We start from the raw sequence: 20363 nt of genomic DNA on the forward strand, positions 1-20363 counted from the left end.
ATTGGGGAATGTGAAATGAATACATATATTTTGAAATAATGGAAGGAGACCATATCCTACATAATATTCAATTTGAGAAGGTAAGTGGGGAATTTGAATAATGGAAATCATAAATTTATATTAGACCAATATTTCTCAATATTTTCAGATAATGTAAATATTAACAAAATTTGTACCTGGCGAAAAGGCGGGAAGACGGACTGCGACGCTGCGATGGTGCTCTGATCGATCGCCCTGTGCCTCTGCCCTCGCCCCCAGGCTCTGCCTGGTCGGGCCCCCGCTGCGTTCTCGTCGTTTAGCGCGGACCCCTCCCACGGGGCTCTTGCCGCTTGACGGTTTGTCCTTCCTGTTGTTCTCAGCGGGCCTGCAATGGCAGGATCCGCTTCCCCTCCTCCAGCTTCAGATCCAGAACAAATCTTTGCCTCTCTTCTGTCAGAGCCATCAGAAGCCAGACCTCGACCCTCTCTAACAAAGTTCATAAAAAAGCTGGATGAGATCCCTGAGGTAAACCTACCTCCTTCCCTCCCAAGGAAATCGGCAATAGCTTTATCAGAAAGAGGTCTTGTTGGACAGTTCACTGGCCTCTGGCCATCTCCAAGAACGGTCCAAAAATGGGTGGAGCGCAACTGGAGCACAATGATCCAAGGGAAGATCGCCATCAGATTCTGCGGGCGAGGATACTACACCTTCCTGTTCGAGACTAAAGAAGACAAGCACCTCATCTTCCGCAATGGACCTTACTTCATGGATACAAGAGGTCTTTATCTGAACAGATGGACCCCGGACTTCGATCCGGAAATGGACATTCCCAACGCGGTTCCTGTTTGGGTGCGCCTCCCCCATTTGCCCCTGCACTGCTGGGGGGATGAATCGGTCAAAGCGATCGGCAATGCAGTTGGAAAATATATAGACAGGTCGGAACCAAGGGAGAATATGCATGCATGCGCAAGGATCTGCGTTGAAGTTGATCTTGGGAAAGGACTGCCAGAAGCCATTAAGTTAAAGGTGGACCAATGGATGCACATTCAGCAGCTGGACTACGAACAGCTGCCCTTCAAATGCAAGGTATGTCATGAGTACGGTCATTTCGCCAATAGATGTAGCAAGTTAAAAGTAAATGAAGTAGAACATAATGAGGAAAATGTTGAAGTACCATGGGAACAAGTTAAAAGGAAAAAGTCCTCCTCTAACTCGGGCAATAGCTCCTCAGCCCCTCCGGCATCTAGTCACCCTCCCCCTCCTCCCCCTCCCTCCTCAGCTTTCCCCTCCTCCTCCAACCCCTTCGAATCCCTGACAGCTGAAGTTCCGCCCTCCCCTCCTCAATCCCCTCGCCCAGCCTCTCCGTGCTCCAACCCTCCTCCCTCCCCCCTCCTACCATCGAAAGAATCCTCACTAGAAACAAAGCAAAAGAAGCCAACCAGCCATCCGACCCCCCGAGAAAAGTCGGTCGAAAAACGAATAAAGAGCTAAGGGATGAAACAGCAGCAAAGGAGATGGCAACCGGTACTCAACAACCCATGGACTCATTCCTAGGCAAGCTAAAAGGAAGTGGCGAAAAAGCCAAGGAGAAATCAGGATTCCACCCCACAACTGGTAAATAATGAACTTGGTCTCTTGGAACTGTAGGGGGATCGGCTCTTCCTTAAAGCTGAAAGCAATCAAGGACCTTATAAATCAGGAACAGCCAGATATACTCCTAATCCAGGAGACCAAAACCACCGAGCAGGACTTTCTGCTCCAAACCCAAAGATTCAAAAACTACACAGGCATATCAAAAGGCTCAGATGGGGCTTCAGGAGGTATAGGAACATTATGGAGCAAAAATAAGTGGGAAATCATCAACTCACAGCTATGTAACTGGTGGATCAGAACAGATCTAAAGAACAAGAGCACCCAAGAAGTTTATTACATTTATAATATATATGCACCTAACCATTACAGAGACAAAGCCAGCTGTTGGAACTCTATAGAAGCGGATCTCACCACTATCAACAGCAGCTGTATAATTCTCGGGGGAGATTTGAATCTAATTAGGCAGGTGGAAGAAAAATATGGTGGGAACTACCATGCAGATCCATCGAGAGACAAGTTAGAAGCCATCATTCAGCTCTTCAATCTGATCGACACTCCTTTGTCGAATGGCAAATACACATGGACCAATAAGAGAACAGGATCTCACAATATAAAAGAGAGGCTGGACAGGTTCCTCATCCAGGAAGGTGTAGCAGGTAATTTCCAAGCAATCAGGAGTCATATAATTCACGGCACAGCATCGGATCATAAGGCCGTGGTCCTCACCTTGGACAAAGGAATAAACTTAGGTCCCCTTCCTTTCAAATACAACAAAGCCTGGGACTCCCATGAAGATTTTCGCACCCTTGTACGAAAACAGTGGGCAAATGAAGTATTAGGCTCTCCACATTTTGTATGGGAATCAAAGCTAAAAAATCTCAGGACAGTTATAAAGCAATGGGCGAGGGATAAGGCAACATTGGAAAGGAAAAAGAAAACAGAGCTGATAGCAGAGATGGAAAGCTGGCACAAAGAAAAGGAACAGATGCAATACACAGCAGAGGACTTAGAGAAGGAAAAAAATATGTACAAAGAACTATATCGGCAAAACCGAATGGAGGAAGAGGAGCAAAGAATGAAATCCCGCTGCTTATGGTTGAAAGCTGGGGACAAAAACACTTCTTTCTTTCACAATAATGTCAAAATCAGAAGAGCCAACAATCAGATAGACAAAATCGAAGTGGAAGGGAGAGAATTGAAGGATCAAGAAGACATAAAAAACGCAGCATTTAACCACTTCAAGGCACTTCTCTCGGCAGATCCCCAACAATATGACAGCGATGCATTTCTAAGTGTAATAGAGACCAAAATAACAGAGGATCACAATAACAAATTGGAGCAAGAACCCACAGTAGAAGAAATCAAAGAAGCCACCTTCAGCATGCAACAAGACAAGGCCCCGGGGCCGGATGGATTTACAGTTGCATTCTACAGGCAGCATTGGGAAACCATAAAGAAGGACTTTGTGAGAATGGTTAAAAATGCATTTAAAAATCACAAGTTGGGGGACAACACAAAGTCTTCACACATAGCTTTGATTCCCAAGGAAACAAACCCCAAATCCTTTGATAGGTTCCGGCCCATCTCGCTCTGCAATGTCTCATACAAGATCATAACCAAAATAATTGCCAACAGGTTAAAGAAATTCCTCCCTCTTCTAATTTCAGAGAATCAGGGCGGCTTTGTCCCAAAGAGGCAAATCACAGATAATGTTATCTTAATACAGGAAGCCATCCATAGCAGTAACAACAGAGGAGATCGTGGAATGATCATCAAACTAGACATGGCCAACGCTTTTGACCGAGTGGAACACTCCTTCTTACGTGCAGTCCTAAAAAAATTCGGTTTCGCCTCCAACTTTATTAACATCATCAGCGGGTGTATCTCCAACCCATGGACTGCCCCGCTGATCAATGGCCGACCCAGCAAATCCTTCAGAAGTTCTAGGGGGCTAAGGCAAGGCTGCCCCCTCTCCCCTTTCCTTTACATTATCATGGCGGAGACTCTCAGTGTTCATCTTGAAAATCTTCGCAACAAAAAAGAAATCACAGGCATACGCATTGAAAGAGGAATAAAGGAGATAAATCACTCGTTATTCGCGGATGACACCTTATTAATTGGGGGAGCCTCCAGTTTGATGGCTAGGAGGTTCAAAAGAGTTTTGGAAGCATTCCTCCAAGCATCCGGAGGCAAACTGAACAACAGGAAATGCAAACTGTACACTTGGAATGTGCCCTATCAGACACAGCAAAGAATAGCCCAAATTCTCGACATTCCACTTCAAAAAAACTGGAACTCCTTTTCTTACTTGGGCCTGCCTCTGGCAAAGGAACACATTAAAGCAGAGGTCTGGACAAACCACATTGAAAAGATGAGAGGACTACTCCAGAGCTGGGGCGCCTCCTGGCTAAACCTAGCTGGCAGAACCATCCTTATAAAGGCTGTCCTCTCAGGCCTCCCTATTTATCAATATGCGGTAATTATGGCTCCTGCTAGCATCCACAAACACATGGAAATCATGATGAGAAGTTTCCTCTGGCAGGGAGGTAAACAGGACACAAAGAAATTCAGCCTCGTCAACTGGGACCAAGTCACTCTTCCTTATGAAAAAGGAGGCCTCGCCATAAAAATTCCAAGCCTTTCCAACCAGGCGCTGGGGCTCAAGCTGATCTGGAGGATTCTCACAGAAAATGGCTCGTGGTGGGTGGAGACAATAAAAAGAAAATATCTCAGAGGTCCAAAATCCAACATCCTCAATGAACCTATAGCAGACAGGCCTTGCACTCCGATGTGGCGCCTCATCAAGAAAGTTTTGGCTCACTTCAGAGAAAATGTCTCCAAGCTCCCAGGCAACGGAAAGAACACCAAGGTATGGTCCGACAGAATAATGAACTCCAGTCCAAGAAACCTTCTTCAAGAGCTCAGGTCCCTGCAAGATTGGATGGAGGAACGAAAGATAATCACCCTGTACGATATATCTCAGTGGAACCAAAATCGATGGCTGGCTTGGAAAGATCTGCATCTCCCTCCGGACCTCATAGAGCTATGGCTCACACTGAAGCGTTCACTATCTGGATCAGCACCAACCTACAAGGAGATCGAGGATAGATACATCTGGGACACTGGTGGAGGGTCCTTCTCAGTAAAAGAAGGATATAAATCATTACAAAATACAACTCCTGTAGCAAATTGGAACCTTCACTCAGCTGCCTGGAAGACAGAATGCCTTCCAAAGGTAAAACACTTCAATTGGACCCTCTTAAAAGGGAAAATTCTCACAGCTGAGAATCTGAGAAAGAGAGGAATACAAGGCCCATCGATCTGCTGTTTCTGCCGAGCAGAGGAGGAGTCTATTCAGCACTCCTTCCTTCTTTGCCCCTTCGCTAAAAGTTGTTGGAAACAGTTAACAAGCCCTTTGGAGATACGAGGAACCCACGAACAGATGCACAATCTACAGAAGAACTGGAAGAAAGATTTCCCATATTCTAGAAAAGGCAAAAATAATTTAATTAGGGTGTGGAAGTGCATCCCTGCATCCCTTTGCTGGAACCTCTGGCTAGCCAGGAATAATTACGTTTTTAACAACAAAATGCCTAAACTAGACAATGTCATAGCAAAAACAATGGCTAACATCTCTGAAGCTGTCAGCGCAAACTTCATAGCTTCCCCAGATCAGTCGAGTTGGGTTCAAGAAGAAAGGGATTGGTACAGTAACTTCAACATCACCCACTCCCAGAGTCCTCCCCCCCAGAGCAAAGCACTTCAGAAGCATTCCAACTGGAAACTCAGGGGAACAAAAGCAGAGATAAGTCAATGGATCTCCAATCAAAATCGCCCCCTGCTCTTCTTCGATGGCGCATCAAAGAAAAATCCCGGAGAAGCGGGAGCAGGAGGCATAATTAAAGATCATAAGGGGAATCTCATTTGCAGCTACGAATGGGGACTTGGAAAGGCATCGAATAACGCAGCCGAAGCATACAGCTTACTACTAGGCTCCGCAATTCTCTCCAGATTGGGATTAAGGAACGCCATCATTATTGGGGACTCGTCTATCATCATCTCAGCTATGAGCACAGGCAAAGAATTCAGTAAAGCAAGCCTCAACAACATAAGGATAAGGATTAATGATTACATCAGAAGTATGGGTGAAGTAACCTTTAGGCACGTGCTAAGAGAAAATAACACAGAGGCGGACTCCTTAGCAAGTAAGGCAGTCAACAGGCAGCATGGTCAGGTCCGTGAGAATGAAAATTTTTATGAAAGGGCGATACCATAAGGAATCAAATGGTCAGAAAACACATCAGAACAGCCTCTCAGAATTCCGTCATATCAGCAATCACTTCATCGGTCTCTCACCCTTTGATTCTCCTTTCTCCTCCTCACCGCCGTCATTCTCCTCTCCCTTCGATCCCAGAGCAATGCACCCTCAATCCTCTCGTGATCTCCCCACTGACTTTTCAGGTAAACATCACTTCCGCCCAACCGGAGAGTGCACTTCGAATCTGAAGCAGGATCCGCTCCCAGCTCTCGCAGAAAAAAATATCCCGCCCTCTCATCATGAATGGTCCCCCCCTTCCCTTTATATCCCCTCTCCCTCCCCCGACTTCATCAGAAACTCATTGCATCTTCAGTCTCAGATTGGTAGAGTCGGGCGTTCTGAGTGTTGCAACGCAGTCCACCACAGAGAAAGCAATCAGTGCGTCCTCATACCACTGCGGTTCCTTTCCTCTGATCTCCTCTTCAGCAACAAGCAAGGCAAAAAGCAGAGCTTCCTCGATCAGCAGGCCATCCACGCAGTCCTCAGGTATAACTCAAGTCATCATTCTACTCTTTGTTTGCTAACCAGCTTCTTCTCAGTCATGGCAGAGAACAGACAGCAGCCAGCGGCGCAGGAGGGAGCAGAGCCTCAGGGGAATCCTCTGGATAGGGTGCTAGGAAATGACACCTGTACCCTTTGCAAGGAACACTGTTTCTTGATTGCCCGGTTTGTCAAGAACCACAATGACCTCAAAGACGATTTTCATGCCGACAGTCGTTCCAAACGAAAAAAGCTTGAAAAACAAAAGAAGGAAATCGAGGATCTTAAGGAGAAGTGTCAGCATTTGGAGGAGGCCATCAGCCATATCAAGAACCTCACGGAGAGCATGCAGGCGGAGGCCTCTACAAAGGCAAGCCAAAAGGATCAGCAGAAGGATGATCAGATGGAAGACACAGTAAACCAATTCTGGTGTTAATCTCATGAATAGCAAAGTAAGTATTATAGATGGCTTGTTCGTCAGACAGTACAGTAGATATCTATTTCAACATTTTCTCCTCAAGTTAAACTCGCAGAAGTCAAGGGCTGCGTCCCGGTTTTGGACTTCTCCTCTACTTTCTCTCCTTAAATCTGATGTAATAGCTTTTGCATAGCACAATTTTATAATATATGAGTAGACGATCTTGTAAAAAAACAAAATTTGTAGGATAAGATTTAAGTGGGGCATTACATACACCCCTCCTTCAAAAAACTTCGTCCCGAAGTTAGAATGAAAAGATACAAGGAGTTTGAAAGCATAGCAAACCAAAGAGAGTTATAGCATTAAAATCCGATAAGTCAGACAATGACATTACTTCCCATCAAGAGTCTCCAACTGATCTATATCTTCCTATCCACCCTGGCCTACTTCCGCTCCCGCCCTATCCATCCTCTGTTGCCTTATCAGTGGCAAAGGCCATACTGACCACTGATAAAACCAACATGGTGGAAGCGTCGAATGCCTCGACCAAACTTTCCCCGGCAGGAATCTGGCAATCGTCATCACACGTCTAGGGGGAGCGTTCAGTTATCCTCCCCACGATTCCAGGTTTCGGAGGATACACGATGGGAAACACCTCCACCCCTCCTTCAAAGCACGGACCACACTACAAAGCTGGTTGGACTTGTCATCGAATAATCCAGTCAGGTCGTCTTGCCACCTGTCATTTTCATTTTACTCATGTCATAGGAGTGCATATCAAGTAGATACCAAATGTAATAGAACAATGTACATCGTACCTTTCCTCATTGGTCATCTCGACCTTCCCCAATGGAATAGTAGATCTTGGTTATCATACGGTTCTTTCCAACCTGTAGTTTAGTTCTCATCCATGCATATATACAACCACAAAATAGATATAGATACATGATCTTAAACATCATGTTTATTAAGCCCAGTGTCCACGTGTCAATTTTTGTTGTTCATACTGGAAATAAATCTTACATCAGATAAATCATAATTTCACTAAGTCATTGATTAGATAAATCATATCTATATAAGCCCATACGATGCAAAAATAACTTTGACAAGTCATGCACTAGATAAATTGTAACCAAGTAAGTCATACATTTGGTCATACATCCAACATGTCCATCATCAATACCAAAACCATCAATTGATTTTCACGTGTCCAACCAAATGTATATAATGTTCATAAATAACATGGAACTGCAAAATAGAACCTTAACATAGGTGGCTATCTATGTTAAAATGGGCATCATAAACGCTCATGTGACATCCTTGTGGAACCCCTTAATAACAATTAGAGTTGAAACAGAATTAACTATTTGTCATGGAAAATAGCATTTGAACCCGGATATGCTATAAGGTGGTACCAAAACCAAAATAATGGCAAGCAACGGATTCGTGCACTATCAATTTCCACTAGAAGGTGCTAGTATAAGTTTCATGCATATAATTTCTTTGATACCTTAGTGAATATAAAAGTCCCACTCTTCCAATTTGTTGGTTTTTCATCTTCCAAACCAATTAGTTAATCTTGAAAATAAAAGACTCAAAACTTCAGAAATTGTTTCCAGTATGATTTTCATACCTTTTTTTTTGTAATTTGAGAGAAATGTCCTTTACATATCAAAGGTTCAATTTTTTTTTTTTAATCATTGTTTACTAGTACTAAAACAATTTCATGATATATAATGCAGCTCACAATATGATCTGTCAAATGAGAAATAATTAAACAAATGGAATAATTGCCTATATTAAAGATGTTTTTAAAGTAGAGTTGATTTTGAAATTTTTGTGTTTATATTTATATAATAATAAGCCATGTTTCCAAACAACTAAGAGGTTACATGGTTATTTTAATGCAAGAACCAAGAAGACATTAGCATAAACTGAACATAAACGGATTTTTTGGAATAAGATCAATATGATTCCACAATATTCACCATCCAACAAATCTATGCATTTTATGCATATTAATGTTTGTGGAGAAGAGAAGATGAATTTATAAAATCTTCACCATAATATGATGCATGGCCACAACACATAACTTATACAATATCACTAAGATACCGCAGTACATAAATGCCACTGACAAGAGATGACACTTAATTTCATAAGGTTAAAATTTCATTTGATCAAACTAAGGTCCAAGAATCAATGTTGTTTTGTTCAAACTATAAATGACACCCTTGTAACACGTACCACATGAAAAATAAATGAAGATTGCATATTTATTATTAAAAAAACAGACTAGTCAATTGGTTAGGAATTTTGATTAGGAGAACTAGCATAGGCATTCAAATCCCACAAAAAAAAAACAGTCAGTTTTCATTATATTTTGGACACTGCCCTCTTTGAATCCTCTCTTTATTTATTTTCATGTGACTAAGGCATCAAAAAAAAGAGCTAAGAATTGTACATCAAGCAACAATTTGTGTCCAAATACAAACAAAAACTGCATCATCTCGATGCCCTCAGATACTCTTTCTTGTGTGAGCCTCCTATTCAGGGGCTTTTCTTAAAAGCTTTCCCAAAGCATCATATTCTTGTCATATCTTCTACAGTCAACTTTGTCTCTTTGCATAATTCTCAAAAAGTTGTACAAGGGAAAACGGCTATAGGCTGCCATGTGGCAAGAGCACCCCTCTCCAGTGTGGTAGGTGCCTTTATAATATTGTATAAGGGCATGGGTTGTTTGGAATTATTCTCATCATTCCGTTCATACTTCCTATGCTGCATAAAAATGCTTTGCTTCTATTAGTACTTAGCTGAACAGCGAGTGAGTGGGATGATTTTCATTTCGTTCTTGAAAATTAAGCCAATAAATTTGAACTCAACCAGGGTAAATTGGTCGTTGGAAGTGACACTCACCCAAAACAATGAGATCCCTTAGAAAGGAAAAACATTTAATTTTATCTTTTCACATTACATCAAGGAATTATTCCAATTCAAAAAACCAGCTTTGGAGATTAGTATTCCATGATAAATACAAAAACTATAATATTGTTGGATATAATTTCCTCACCATAATCCAGATCTCTCCTGGTTAATGAAAGTCAGGGTTTTCCTGGTATTCAGATGTTCAAGGATACCTAGGTGAATATCTAATGTACACGATTTCAAATGGACAACAGCATGATTGGAGATTTCATACTGATGAAGCAAGGATTCAAAATGAATTTGAGTATCGTTGAACAAGCAGTCACACCTTGCTTACAAAAGTGGAAGAATAGGTAAATAAAATCTTACGACCTTAAAAACCACTTTTACAGTTCCAATAATGATATATTTGAGGAAAACTGTAAAATGTTCCAAGTTACAAAAATATGAGACAACAAAGCCCATGTTGATCATCTTCCACCAGAGAGTTCGATTGCATCCTGGTTATATACAGAATCCTCAACCCACTCAAACCTTCGAGGCATTAGTTCATATTCTTGTCGACGAATGACTTCAACCTGCTGCCACTCTTCCCAACGTTCATCCAAACCCTCTCCTTCCAACATGCACACAACTTTTGTCATTTTGGGTCGATCTTCCGGTGAGGTCTGTGTGCACAACAATGCTACCTGAATCATTGCCTCAACTTCTTTAACGTCATTGTTCTGCTTTAGGTTTTCATCTACAATAGCATCTAATCTTTTCTCTCTTTGTAACTTCTTAATATGATCCAATAATAGAACGTCATCCTCTTCCTTGAGACGTGAAAAATCTATAGCACGTTGTCCAGTGACAAGCTCCAAAAGAGTAATACCATAACCAAACACATCTATCCTCTCTGAGGATCTTCCAGTTGATAAGTATTCAGGAGCAATGTGACCCACGGTTCCACGGACTTGAGTTGTAACATGAGTTTTCCTAGCATCAACCAATTTCGCTAGCCCAAAATCACCAACAACAGCTTCGAAGTCTTCATCTAGCAAGACATTAGCAGCTTTCACATCCCGATGAATGATTTTAGGATTGCAGTGCTCACGAAGGTACTCCAAACCACAGGCTGCACCTAAGGCTACATTTTTCCGAGCAGGTCAGTCTAATGGCTTTTCTGTAGGTTTGAGCTCCCTTAGCCTGTATGCAACACTACGTTTTTGCATATATGGATAGACTAGAAGCTGCTCTAATGGTGCAACACAAAATCCTATCAAGCGCAGAAGGTTGCAGTGGATTGCCACACTGATCATCTCAACCTCCCATAGAAATGCTTGCTCCCCACCAGGGCTATGATAGTCAGTCAATCGTTTTACTGCAACCTTTGTATTGTCTGCCAGCACACCTTTGTATTGTATGCCAGCACTCCTTTATATACTTTTCCTGTTGTTTTAAAATATTTAGTTTTTATTTATAATCTTTCTTGTACGCACATCACCTCTGAAACGAACAAGTTCATATACACAGTAGACTACTTCAGAAGATCTGAAATATATAAACATCCATGATAGGAAAATAATATATTATAAAAGTATATTTGAATACAAGTGAGATGATTGAATTACAAATGAAACTCTGCTTTATATACCTAGGCAGGTATGCTTTCATGAATGGTCATGTCCTTAGGGACATGCCTATTGATTAACTAATTACTATTTAATTAACTATTTCTTATTATTATTATATTTATATTTTATTCCTAATAGTTAAAATGTAGAAACTTTGAACACAACAATGACCACTAAAAAGTTAAAAGTTAAAACATTTATGTTGTAACTTTTCAAATGGATTTCATGAAAGTACACGTGAGGTTCTGGTTCAACACAAATGACATTTTTGCATTTTCAATCATATTTGATTGTTTCATTTGTTGTTTGCATCAAAAGATAATAATTGTAAAAGGTATGTAATTGTATGCTGAAACATATGCATTAAACCAATAGTTTGAGAAGGCAAGCAGCTACAATAGTATATTTGTACACTTACTTTTTGATATAATATACAAGAAATAACCTGGGTTGCAATAGATAGGTCGAAAGCATAGAACATCTGATATTTCTATGTGCTTGGTTTGTTATATAAATTATAAAATGGAAAAGATTTTGAACTGATAGCCTGGACAGGAATTTCAATCTGCAGCAGGCATATTAATCCATCTTTAAGTGATAAACTTATGGAAAATTATTTGGTCATTCACGTAGAGCATACCCATAATTTTCTCTATCCCCCATCTATTAAGCATTTTGGTTTTGTACAGTGCTAAAACAACTACAGTTGTATTAGCAAGAAAGGTCACTACTTGCTTAGCTTCATAAACATAACAAATGGTTGAACTTAAAAAAAAAAAAAAACTGGTTTGACTGCTACATACTTTATAAATTGCTTGGTTTGATGGTGATTTTGAGCCAGGCTATTTTTAAATAATAGAGGTATATGCGAGTTAAATATTGGGTTACTGCTTTCAAGATTGTCACCAACAAAGTAACTATTGAAGAAAGTATATCATTTGAATGTTTTTCAGATGAGTTTCATTGATGTTACGACAAGTTTTATTGACTGAATTGAACAATTACATTTATATTTCGGCTATCAATTGAAGTTAGTGTGCCTGGATTCATGCTTATCATATTTGTATTTCTAGTTATGTTTAATTCTGCCTGGACTCCTGCTTATCTATTGACCAGGTTACTGCTTGCAACGAATGCAATTCAAAGAAAGGCCGCAAAACCCTGGAGGAGGCAGAAATGAAACTGATTAGGACTCCTAAGGTTTTTAAGATTCCCTTTCTGTTGAACTATTTGGTTGTTATTTCTTAGAAGCATTTTGCAGTTAGTTTTGATGCATGGCAGAAAAGGTTTCTAACGGGATGTAAGTGACCATGTAGCCACCTAAAGATCATGGTGCGTGGGGTATACCTTTAACATAAGCAACTTACAAGCTGCTGAAGTATCGAGAAAGGATGCCCGATGAGTGGAATGATTACATATCTAAACCATTGTTTGGGTCATGATATTTGTTACTGTTCCGGATGTAAAATAGGCGTTCTGCTTGGTTTCTTTCATAATATGCCAAGCTAGTAAGATATCGATTGTATAAAATAGTATAATACCAGATCAAATCCAACAGAAATAGCCTCCAACTTGGCTCTGTGACTTTCACATCCGTATAATCGAACATGTATCTTGGATTACCAAATTAAATAAACCTCAAGTCAAATTGAGAGGAGATTATGAGAAATTTTTTCAATCTCATTTATAAATTGAACGCTTGGCAAAACAAAGAGATCAGGAATGGTCAAAGATCATGTTGAGCTGTGATGTGCATGCTTTAACAGTGCATATAGTATATGGCCTCCAATTTTTTTAGTTGAAAATAACTTCATTAATACTTGGATTGTTATAATCACATGACAATAATAAGTGGGTGGCTACAAGGCTACAAGGCCTTTGAACTTTTTCTTTTTTAATTATTGGATTCTTTATGTGTACTTGTTGATTTTGATTTACTCCTCGCTTGAGCCTTCACTACCTGCATCTTGGGTTTGGGAAGTTCATCTTTATTGAATTATGAATCCTCATCCCCCTCCAGGATAGTTGGTTCATCTAGTTTTGGAACTAGTTCTAGTTCATCTAATTCATCCTTCTCTAATCTAAATTCCACACTAGTCATTATCATGGCTAGAACCAATGCTAGATATAATATAGGATATAATGCCAACCAGTGCCTTCTACATATATGGCAGGTTTGAATCTCCTCAAATAATATTAATGTTCCTATCCATAAGTATCCAAATTGGCCAATATGCCAACTAATCTACCCTTAGTCATTCCTAAAACTAATGGTAAACCTAAAGAAGATCCCTCCAACCACATTATATCTGTAGGGGAGATATATTAACTGTTGGTTGTAGTTTTTCATGTTATACTTTAAGGGCATGATTATTGTTCGATCACTCACAATCTCAACTACATGCGTACCTAAGGCACTATTATGGATGAAATTAAGTTGATACCAATACAACTAGAAATTGGTACAGAAAAGCAAACCATGAAATATTAATTGAACCAACAAGGTCAAGGATGGCTTAGACAAAAGAAAAGGTTCACTCTTGGAATTCTTCATTCGTAAACACTGTTAGCTGTTCACTTACCAAGCTTGTAAAATGTAAAGTAAATGTGAGTACAAAGGTCTTATGTTCAAATCCCCTATTATTTACCTGTGAACACCTGCTGGGGGTGGCGCTGTTCACCCAGCAGTTATAATGGTTGTTTTTATAGTGGTAGTAGTAGGGTAGGAATAGACCCCATATCACACAAGTATGAGACCGGTCCAGTTGCTGATTAATCTAATATTGCTGGCCAAGAATGGAAGTCAAATTGGAATTTCCATCTTTTTATTTGACAATGTTATGATCGTCACTACCCACAAAAGAAATATAGCAAGACACAGGTAAAGATATTAGCGTGTCCCTGGTGATATGATAACCATAGCAAGATAGGAAACAATTTGAAACAACTTATGTTTCTTGCCAGATGTAAATATTGGATATACAACTATACTATATAGACATACCGACAATTAAGCTAGTGTTCTGGTTTTTTTTTTGAAAAGTCAATTTATTCAGAGTGGCATGTTTCAAAATGCTGCAATGACTGGAGTCAACGAGGATGCTAAGAAGAACTGTGATTTATATTCATATATGCTTAGAAAATACTCCATCAAAGCTTGCAACATACCTGGTAGCCACGCCCACACACAATACTTTCTCACAGTTTAGTTACATGTTCACTGTAAAGTTTGGAAGCAATTCAGTTACCTGTATCTTTAGTTAACACTCTAATATCACAAAACAGTAGAACATGGGTCAAAGCAAAACAGGACTGACATAAGTACAAAATTGGGATCGATCTCTTTCAAAAGTTACTTTTCCAACATATATGCATTTCACGAATCTGCCCTCTCTTCAGGCTATGCAGAGATATAATAATGGGCTCTTACCATTCACACTTTCTTTCAGGAAGCTTTGTTGGATCCCTTTGGGAGGGATTTGGAGAGCCCCCGGATCACGGAGACAGTTATGAGCAAAATATAAATGGATAGACTATGATAACTGATTCTTTGTAAGCAGCAAATGCACACCTTCAACAAAATGATAATTTAGATGCCTAATAAGCATGCAGTTGCAATCAAGGCATGAGCTGAAAGCTCTGGCACGGTTGCATGGGCGTACCCAGTTCTTAGGATTTTTGGCTTAAAAATGGCCACAAATCATATGAATTTGCATCGATTTTTCTTATGCATTTTAACTTCAATGTACATTTATATCGTAGCTCCTAGACAGAAACAAAAACCCAAAACACTGGATTCGAGATAGCCTGGTTTCAGCTCTCCTGGGCCATCATATTCAGGAGCTCTCGAGTTCGAATCCAAGGAAACAAAGAATGAAAAGGCAAAAGCCAAGAAAACCCTGAACCATAACAGGTTTCACTGAAACAAGGCTGGATCTACTCACTCACTCGGTGAGAAATTCGGAAACGCACCCAGGCAGACCAAAGTTTTCCCGCCTTCTGGGCAATGTGGCCTATATAGTGCATACCCCAATTTATAGTGCGTATGTGACTACAATCCCGCAGGCTGATGGCACCCTTGAAGCAAAAGTAGTTTTCCCTGAAGGATTACAGCAAGGTGAAAACCGACTCCAGCTACTAACTTAACTGCTATAAATGAATGAACATGTAACGTTGTCTTTGCCAACATGCTCTATTTAGCTATTTTGTCAAAAAGAAACCCTTTTGGGAGATTTCAAGAACCACCAGTGAGTTTGATGTAGTATTTCAATACCTAGATTTTAAGAGGAAATCCAAGAGTTCCTATTTTCTTATGCCTATGCACCTGTGGCTGTGCAATTTCTTTAGATAATGTATTTATGTAACCAGTTAACAGAATCTCAATGGCATCAATCAGTTTTTCTTGTCAAGTGAACGAAGAGGAAAATTATAGGTAAGTTCACAGAATCTATGCAGATACATGGATCTTATGATTTCACAAGTGTAAACGTGGAGACTTGGACACAATATATAGAACAGAGGGGTATCATAGACCCATGTGCATGTATTCTGATTTCACTGTTCTAAAAGAGGAGATGACAAAGATATACGTAAGAGGAATGCTATGATATTCTCCCCCATTGACACAAGGAGATATGTGCAGTAGTGAAATAGGGACCTGAAAAATCAATTTAAAATTGAACAACAAATCAAATTGTCTCTCTGTTAGCGCTCGAATTTGGCCTCAGGATGAAGAAGGCAAAATGCAAGGCAACGTCAAACCACTTAGCCTCGTAGCTAGCCCTACGAGGACAGGAGAGGGCTCTCTCCAGTCTATCTCAGCAAAAGGGTTTTCAAAAGGCGGAGATGACTTTAAAAGAAACTGATTTTAGGCTAGTAAATTGATAAAAAGGGGTTTTTAATAAAAGATGGGGTTTTTCTGGGCTGCATGGGGCAAAGAAACAACTTGAACAGAGAAATGTAATCAAAAACACAGATTATCTCCTGAGGCAAGGTAGGCAAGAAAGTTTAACATCAAATTGAGATTAAATGGAATGGCAAGACTGCTGAGGAGCTGACAAGGGCATAGAAGATGAATCCTTGTCAAACAGAAGAAAACATTAAATATGAACAAACTTAAAGGCAGAGCATATAAATTATGAATTCTACCTTAACACTTCATTTGTTCAAATGGAAACGATCATGAAATGACATGAACACATAACAGGCTACATATGAAACAAAAGAGGACACAAATGTTAAATCTCATACCACAGGAATCTCAGGGGTCAGAGCTGCATTTTTTAATTAAAATCTCTGTCAAAACTGTACAATGAAACTCTCTATTCTCCACCAGCTCTCAAAATTCTCTTCTTCTACTCACTTTTACAAATGATTTTTTAATACATTAAATAAACGCTGCTAGGGGAAAAACAAATCGACCCCAAAACAGGGGCGTTGTTTCACCTGCAGTTATAAAAATAGAAAAGAGCGTTTCCTCTATTCTAAAATAAAACAGCGTCCCTCTAAAAATCCTCTGATGGTCGACAAACTGGAGCGTAGATCCTGTTGAATCATTAACTGAAGTCCTTAGTAGGAGATCAGTTCCTATTTTTCTGTTGTGGTCGATGTCTTCGTGGCGTTCGGTCCTTTATTTTTCAACTTTGTTTTCTGTTTGAAATCTTTAACAATTTCACAATTGTGCATATTATGCCAGTTGTATTCGTTGAATGCTCTTATTTGCCTGAAAATATTCATAGAATCTCTCAATCTAATGATTCTTCATAAAACTTGGAAATGTCATGTAGTCGTAGCCTACAAATGAGCCAACTGTCCTATTCTCCATATCTGCCTTCCTAATTGCATGATTCTCAGAGTCTGCAAAATATAGGAAATCTTGATCAGCACTAACAAAAAAAATGAAGCGGGGCAACATATCTTCGCTGTCTCAAATGGCCCATCCTCAAACCCTGGAGAGGAACCAATACAATCTAAAACGCTTCCATTTCCATTTTCCACGATGATTCGATGATAATTAGTGTCAGAAACAAATATGTGTTGCCTATCTTCATCTGCGGAAATAGAACCTGGAATTGATAGCAGCAACTCTTTCCATATATCACAAACAAGAGGCTCTTTCACAGGCTTAGAAGGGTTCTCCGCCAAACCCAACTCTACACTAGAATCTACCATTGATTGTTGTGCTCCATTTTCGCAAAAGTATTTTCTTTCATATGCATCAATGGCTGGAAGCATTGTGCCAATCTTCGAATCATTTCTACCATAGGCAATTGGATCCTCAAAACCTTCGAATAACAAGTAGAATGCTCCACTTATATCCTTGCTGAAATCCTTAGAAGACAGAAGAACAGGAAATGTGATAAATTCTTTCAAAATAGTCATATTTACTTTAGCAGCGTTTTGAGGAGAAGTGGATGAAAGAGAATGCTGAATACCAAAAACCTTAAGATTTGGAAATCTTTTCTGAATAAATTTCAATTTTTGAATCAAAAGAGAGCACTCATTCTTATGTACAATGTCATTCTGAACAAAAACATTTACAGCTACAATAAAGATACTATCCTTGTCCCAAGTTCCCTTTTTATTGTTCCCTAGGTTCAACCATCGGTGAGAAGGACCTTCGACAGTGTCTAATGTGGACTTCAAGTATGTTAAAACATCTAATACAGGACATATCATGTTTGGTTTATCTGTCATTGTGGAGCATCTGTAATTGAAAACTTTCTTCCATTTCTGAGTACCATTTGCTCTTCTACCATCAGAATATGTCCACAAAATAGATCCAGGGAATAATTTAGATTGTGATCCTTGAATTGAGGTCCATGCGTGTGTGAGATTCCCATAGCTGAAACCACGAAAATGGATTGAAAGGCGAACGAATTGATATTTTCTTCTCGATTGTGGCAGGCGATTTGAGAAGAACCAACATGACATCACAGACATCGCATCTTCTTACTTTCTTCCTCGCTGCTAGAGCCCTGTTAACGCATCTTTCCTTCCATTTATCGTAGGCAAAGTTTAAAATGATAGAATATACTGCAGAGCTCCCTGTAGCCAGTTTGAAAGTTAAGAATTTGAGTCTGCTTCCTTTGCCTAATTCAATAAATCCACCATAACCCCCTTTATTGGTCATACCCTGTTCTTGGACTTTGAAGAAACTCTGGCATACTTTGAAAAAACAATCAATGTAGACAACTTAAAAAAATCTCTCGACAATTGTCGGTGAGCACATTTGCAAGTTGAAATCTTTGAGCTGCGATAGTAAATCACTCTGTTGCCTTACTGGGAATGGTCTCCTCTTGATCTGGTAGTGTTCTTAATATTTCCTGCACTTATTCTTTATTGTCCACTACTGAAGAATCTCCTGAAGCTCGCCCTCTGAAAATAATGATATCTATTATTGTGTCTGAAGGCATAGACTTCTTATGTCAAAACTAATTAGAAAAGCGCACATATGTGCAACAAATCCCACATAGGCTATAGAAATATAGGAATATGGCCCTGTGCCCATGAATCACCAATTTCAAATACCCAGGTAGCACCCATGAAACCATTTCCAAAGTCGGCGCTGATAGCCAAGCCCACTTTCAAGTTCAATTGCTTGTAATGTTCTGTTCTTCCCATTTTATGCAATGCCTCAATGGAAGGACCAGCATCAATTAAACCGGTGTAGTTCCATTTCTATACCGTATATAGAAATTGTAGATCTGTACAGTGTATCCTCTTATTAATCAGAAGAATGATAGTATTATGCCCTTGTTGAAGCATGGTAGACACATCATGTGCTGTGAGCTGCATTTGGAGATAAAATTGAGCTGTAACCTGCGTAAGGATGACTATATCTGGAGATAAAACTGGCTAATTTCTGAACAAAAATGATAATTCCAAGGAATTAAATAGTTCAAAATCTCATACAAGCCTCTCGTACTATGGATAACTCCGGTCTCAACATTTATGCATCCTTGATAGCATCAAGGATATAAATATCTTCCAATTCATCCTCTGAGAAGGGTATAGAAGCCTGATGCCAATGTTGCCAGTCGAAGTGAGGATCCTCCAGAATTTCTGGGAGGCAAAGACCCCGATACATGTGTATTATCAATGGATTTTCCTCCAACTCAGGGATATCTTCTTATTCTTCACAAGAAGATTCTGCATGTCTGTCAGCATTAAGTATCCTATTATCTCATATTTCAATCCTATGTACAGCAACCACTCGGAAACTATTCCAATCCTTCATGTATTAAACAGACTTGATGATTTCTTCTTCAAAACAGGGTTTTGAAGAAGAATCAATCTCTCATTGACTGATAAGACGGAGTCTAACATCGGCTCCACTAGGGATGGCAGCTGCCGCTTTTTGGAGGTGCCAAGAACCGCAGAACTTTGGGAGAGCAGACAGTGCCTCCATCCATTGGGCAATGGAGTCCATTATTTCAACAAATCAACACAACTGAAGACTCAACTTATTAACTGGAAACTGACTGAATTGATTGAAAGACTAATTCGGCAAACTTCAAACTAAACTGAAACTGGAACAAAATGCTGCCTTTTGGTTGCTTATTTATTTACAAAATCTACCCTACTTTGTTGTAAAAAACAATAGATCAGGTAATACTGAAGTGCCAGATCAACCATTCAAGTAAACCTGAGAATGATGCCGCTCGAGAATGCTTCCGCCAGGACACAGATGTAATTGCTGGCAGCCCTTCATGCACGTAATGAGCCTGGTCACATACAAGACAGCCTGATCTATCAATCAAATTGAAAAATGTGTCCATGTAAGTTGCCATTGGATCGCGGAAGCTGGACTCTGTTGGCTGCCCCAACTCTGCAATACATACTTCCAGCTGCACACTGTCAATGTAAACATCTGTAGGCAATTCTATGATTTCTTGTTGCGAAGGAGGAAGGATTTCCAAGAACTTTTTAGGGTCTTGGAAATCATATGACTGGATTTGCTCATCTAAACATTGAATCAATTTTTCTATTCTTTCAACAATTAACTCACAAAATCTAGTTTTGAAACAAGGGA

The 20363-nt window shown here is 39.8% G+C and overlaps 1 protein-coding gene and 1 pseudogene across 1 annotated transcript; one reads left to right on the top strand and one right to left on the bottom strand.

Moving 5' to 3' along the window:
* Positions 1-798: 798 nt before the first annotated feature.
* On the top strand, positions 799-6806 carry LOC149147583 (uncharacterized). The gene is made up of 3 exons (XM_089441880.1): positions 799-914; positions 1627-5806; positions 5865-6806. The coding sequence occupies exons 1-3, from the start codon at positions 799-801 to the stop codon at positions 6804-6806; spliced, it is 5238 nt and encodes a 1745-aa protein (XP_089298006.1).
* Positions 6807-10183: 3377 nt separating this feature from the next.
* LOC149147584 (LRR receptor kinase SERK2 pseudogene) lies at positions 10184-11014 on the bottom strand (annotated as a pseudogene).
* Between the last annotated feature and the right edge of the window lie 9349 nt (positions 11015-20363).

Source organism: Pinus tabuliformis, chromosome 9 (genome assembly GCF_031772625.1).
Source record: "Pinus tabuliformis cultivar Carrire ecotype Pingquan chromosome 9, CPIR1, whole genome shotgun sequence".
In the NCBI taxonomy this organism is placed as follows: Eukaryota; Viridiplantae; Streptophyta; class Pinopsida; order Pinales; family Pinaceae; genus Pinus; species Pinus tabuliformis.

Coding starts and splice junctions, on each gene's coding strand:
- LOC149147583 (XM_089441880.1), top strand. CDS start 799: ATGGACATTCCCAACGCGGTTCCTGTTTGGGTGCGCCTCCCCCATTTG. Junction 915..1,626: donor GTTGGAAAATATATAGACAG/GTCGGAACCAAG, acceptor TTGGAACTGTAG/GGGGATCGGCTCTTCCTTAA. Junction 5,807..5,864: donor TCAACAGGCAGCATGGTCAG/GTCCGTGAGAAT, acceptor TCAAATGGTCAG/AAAACACATCAGAACAGCCT.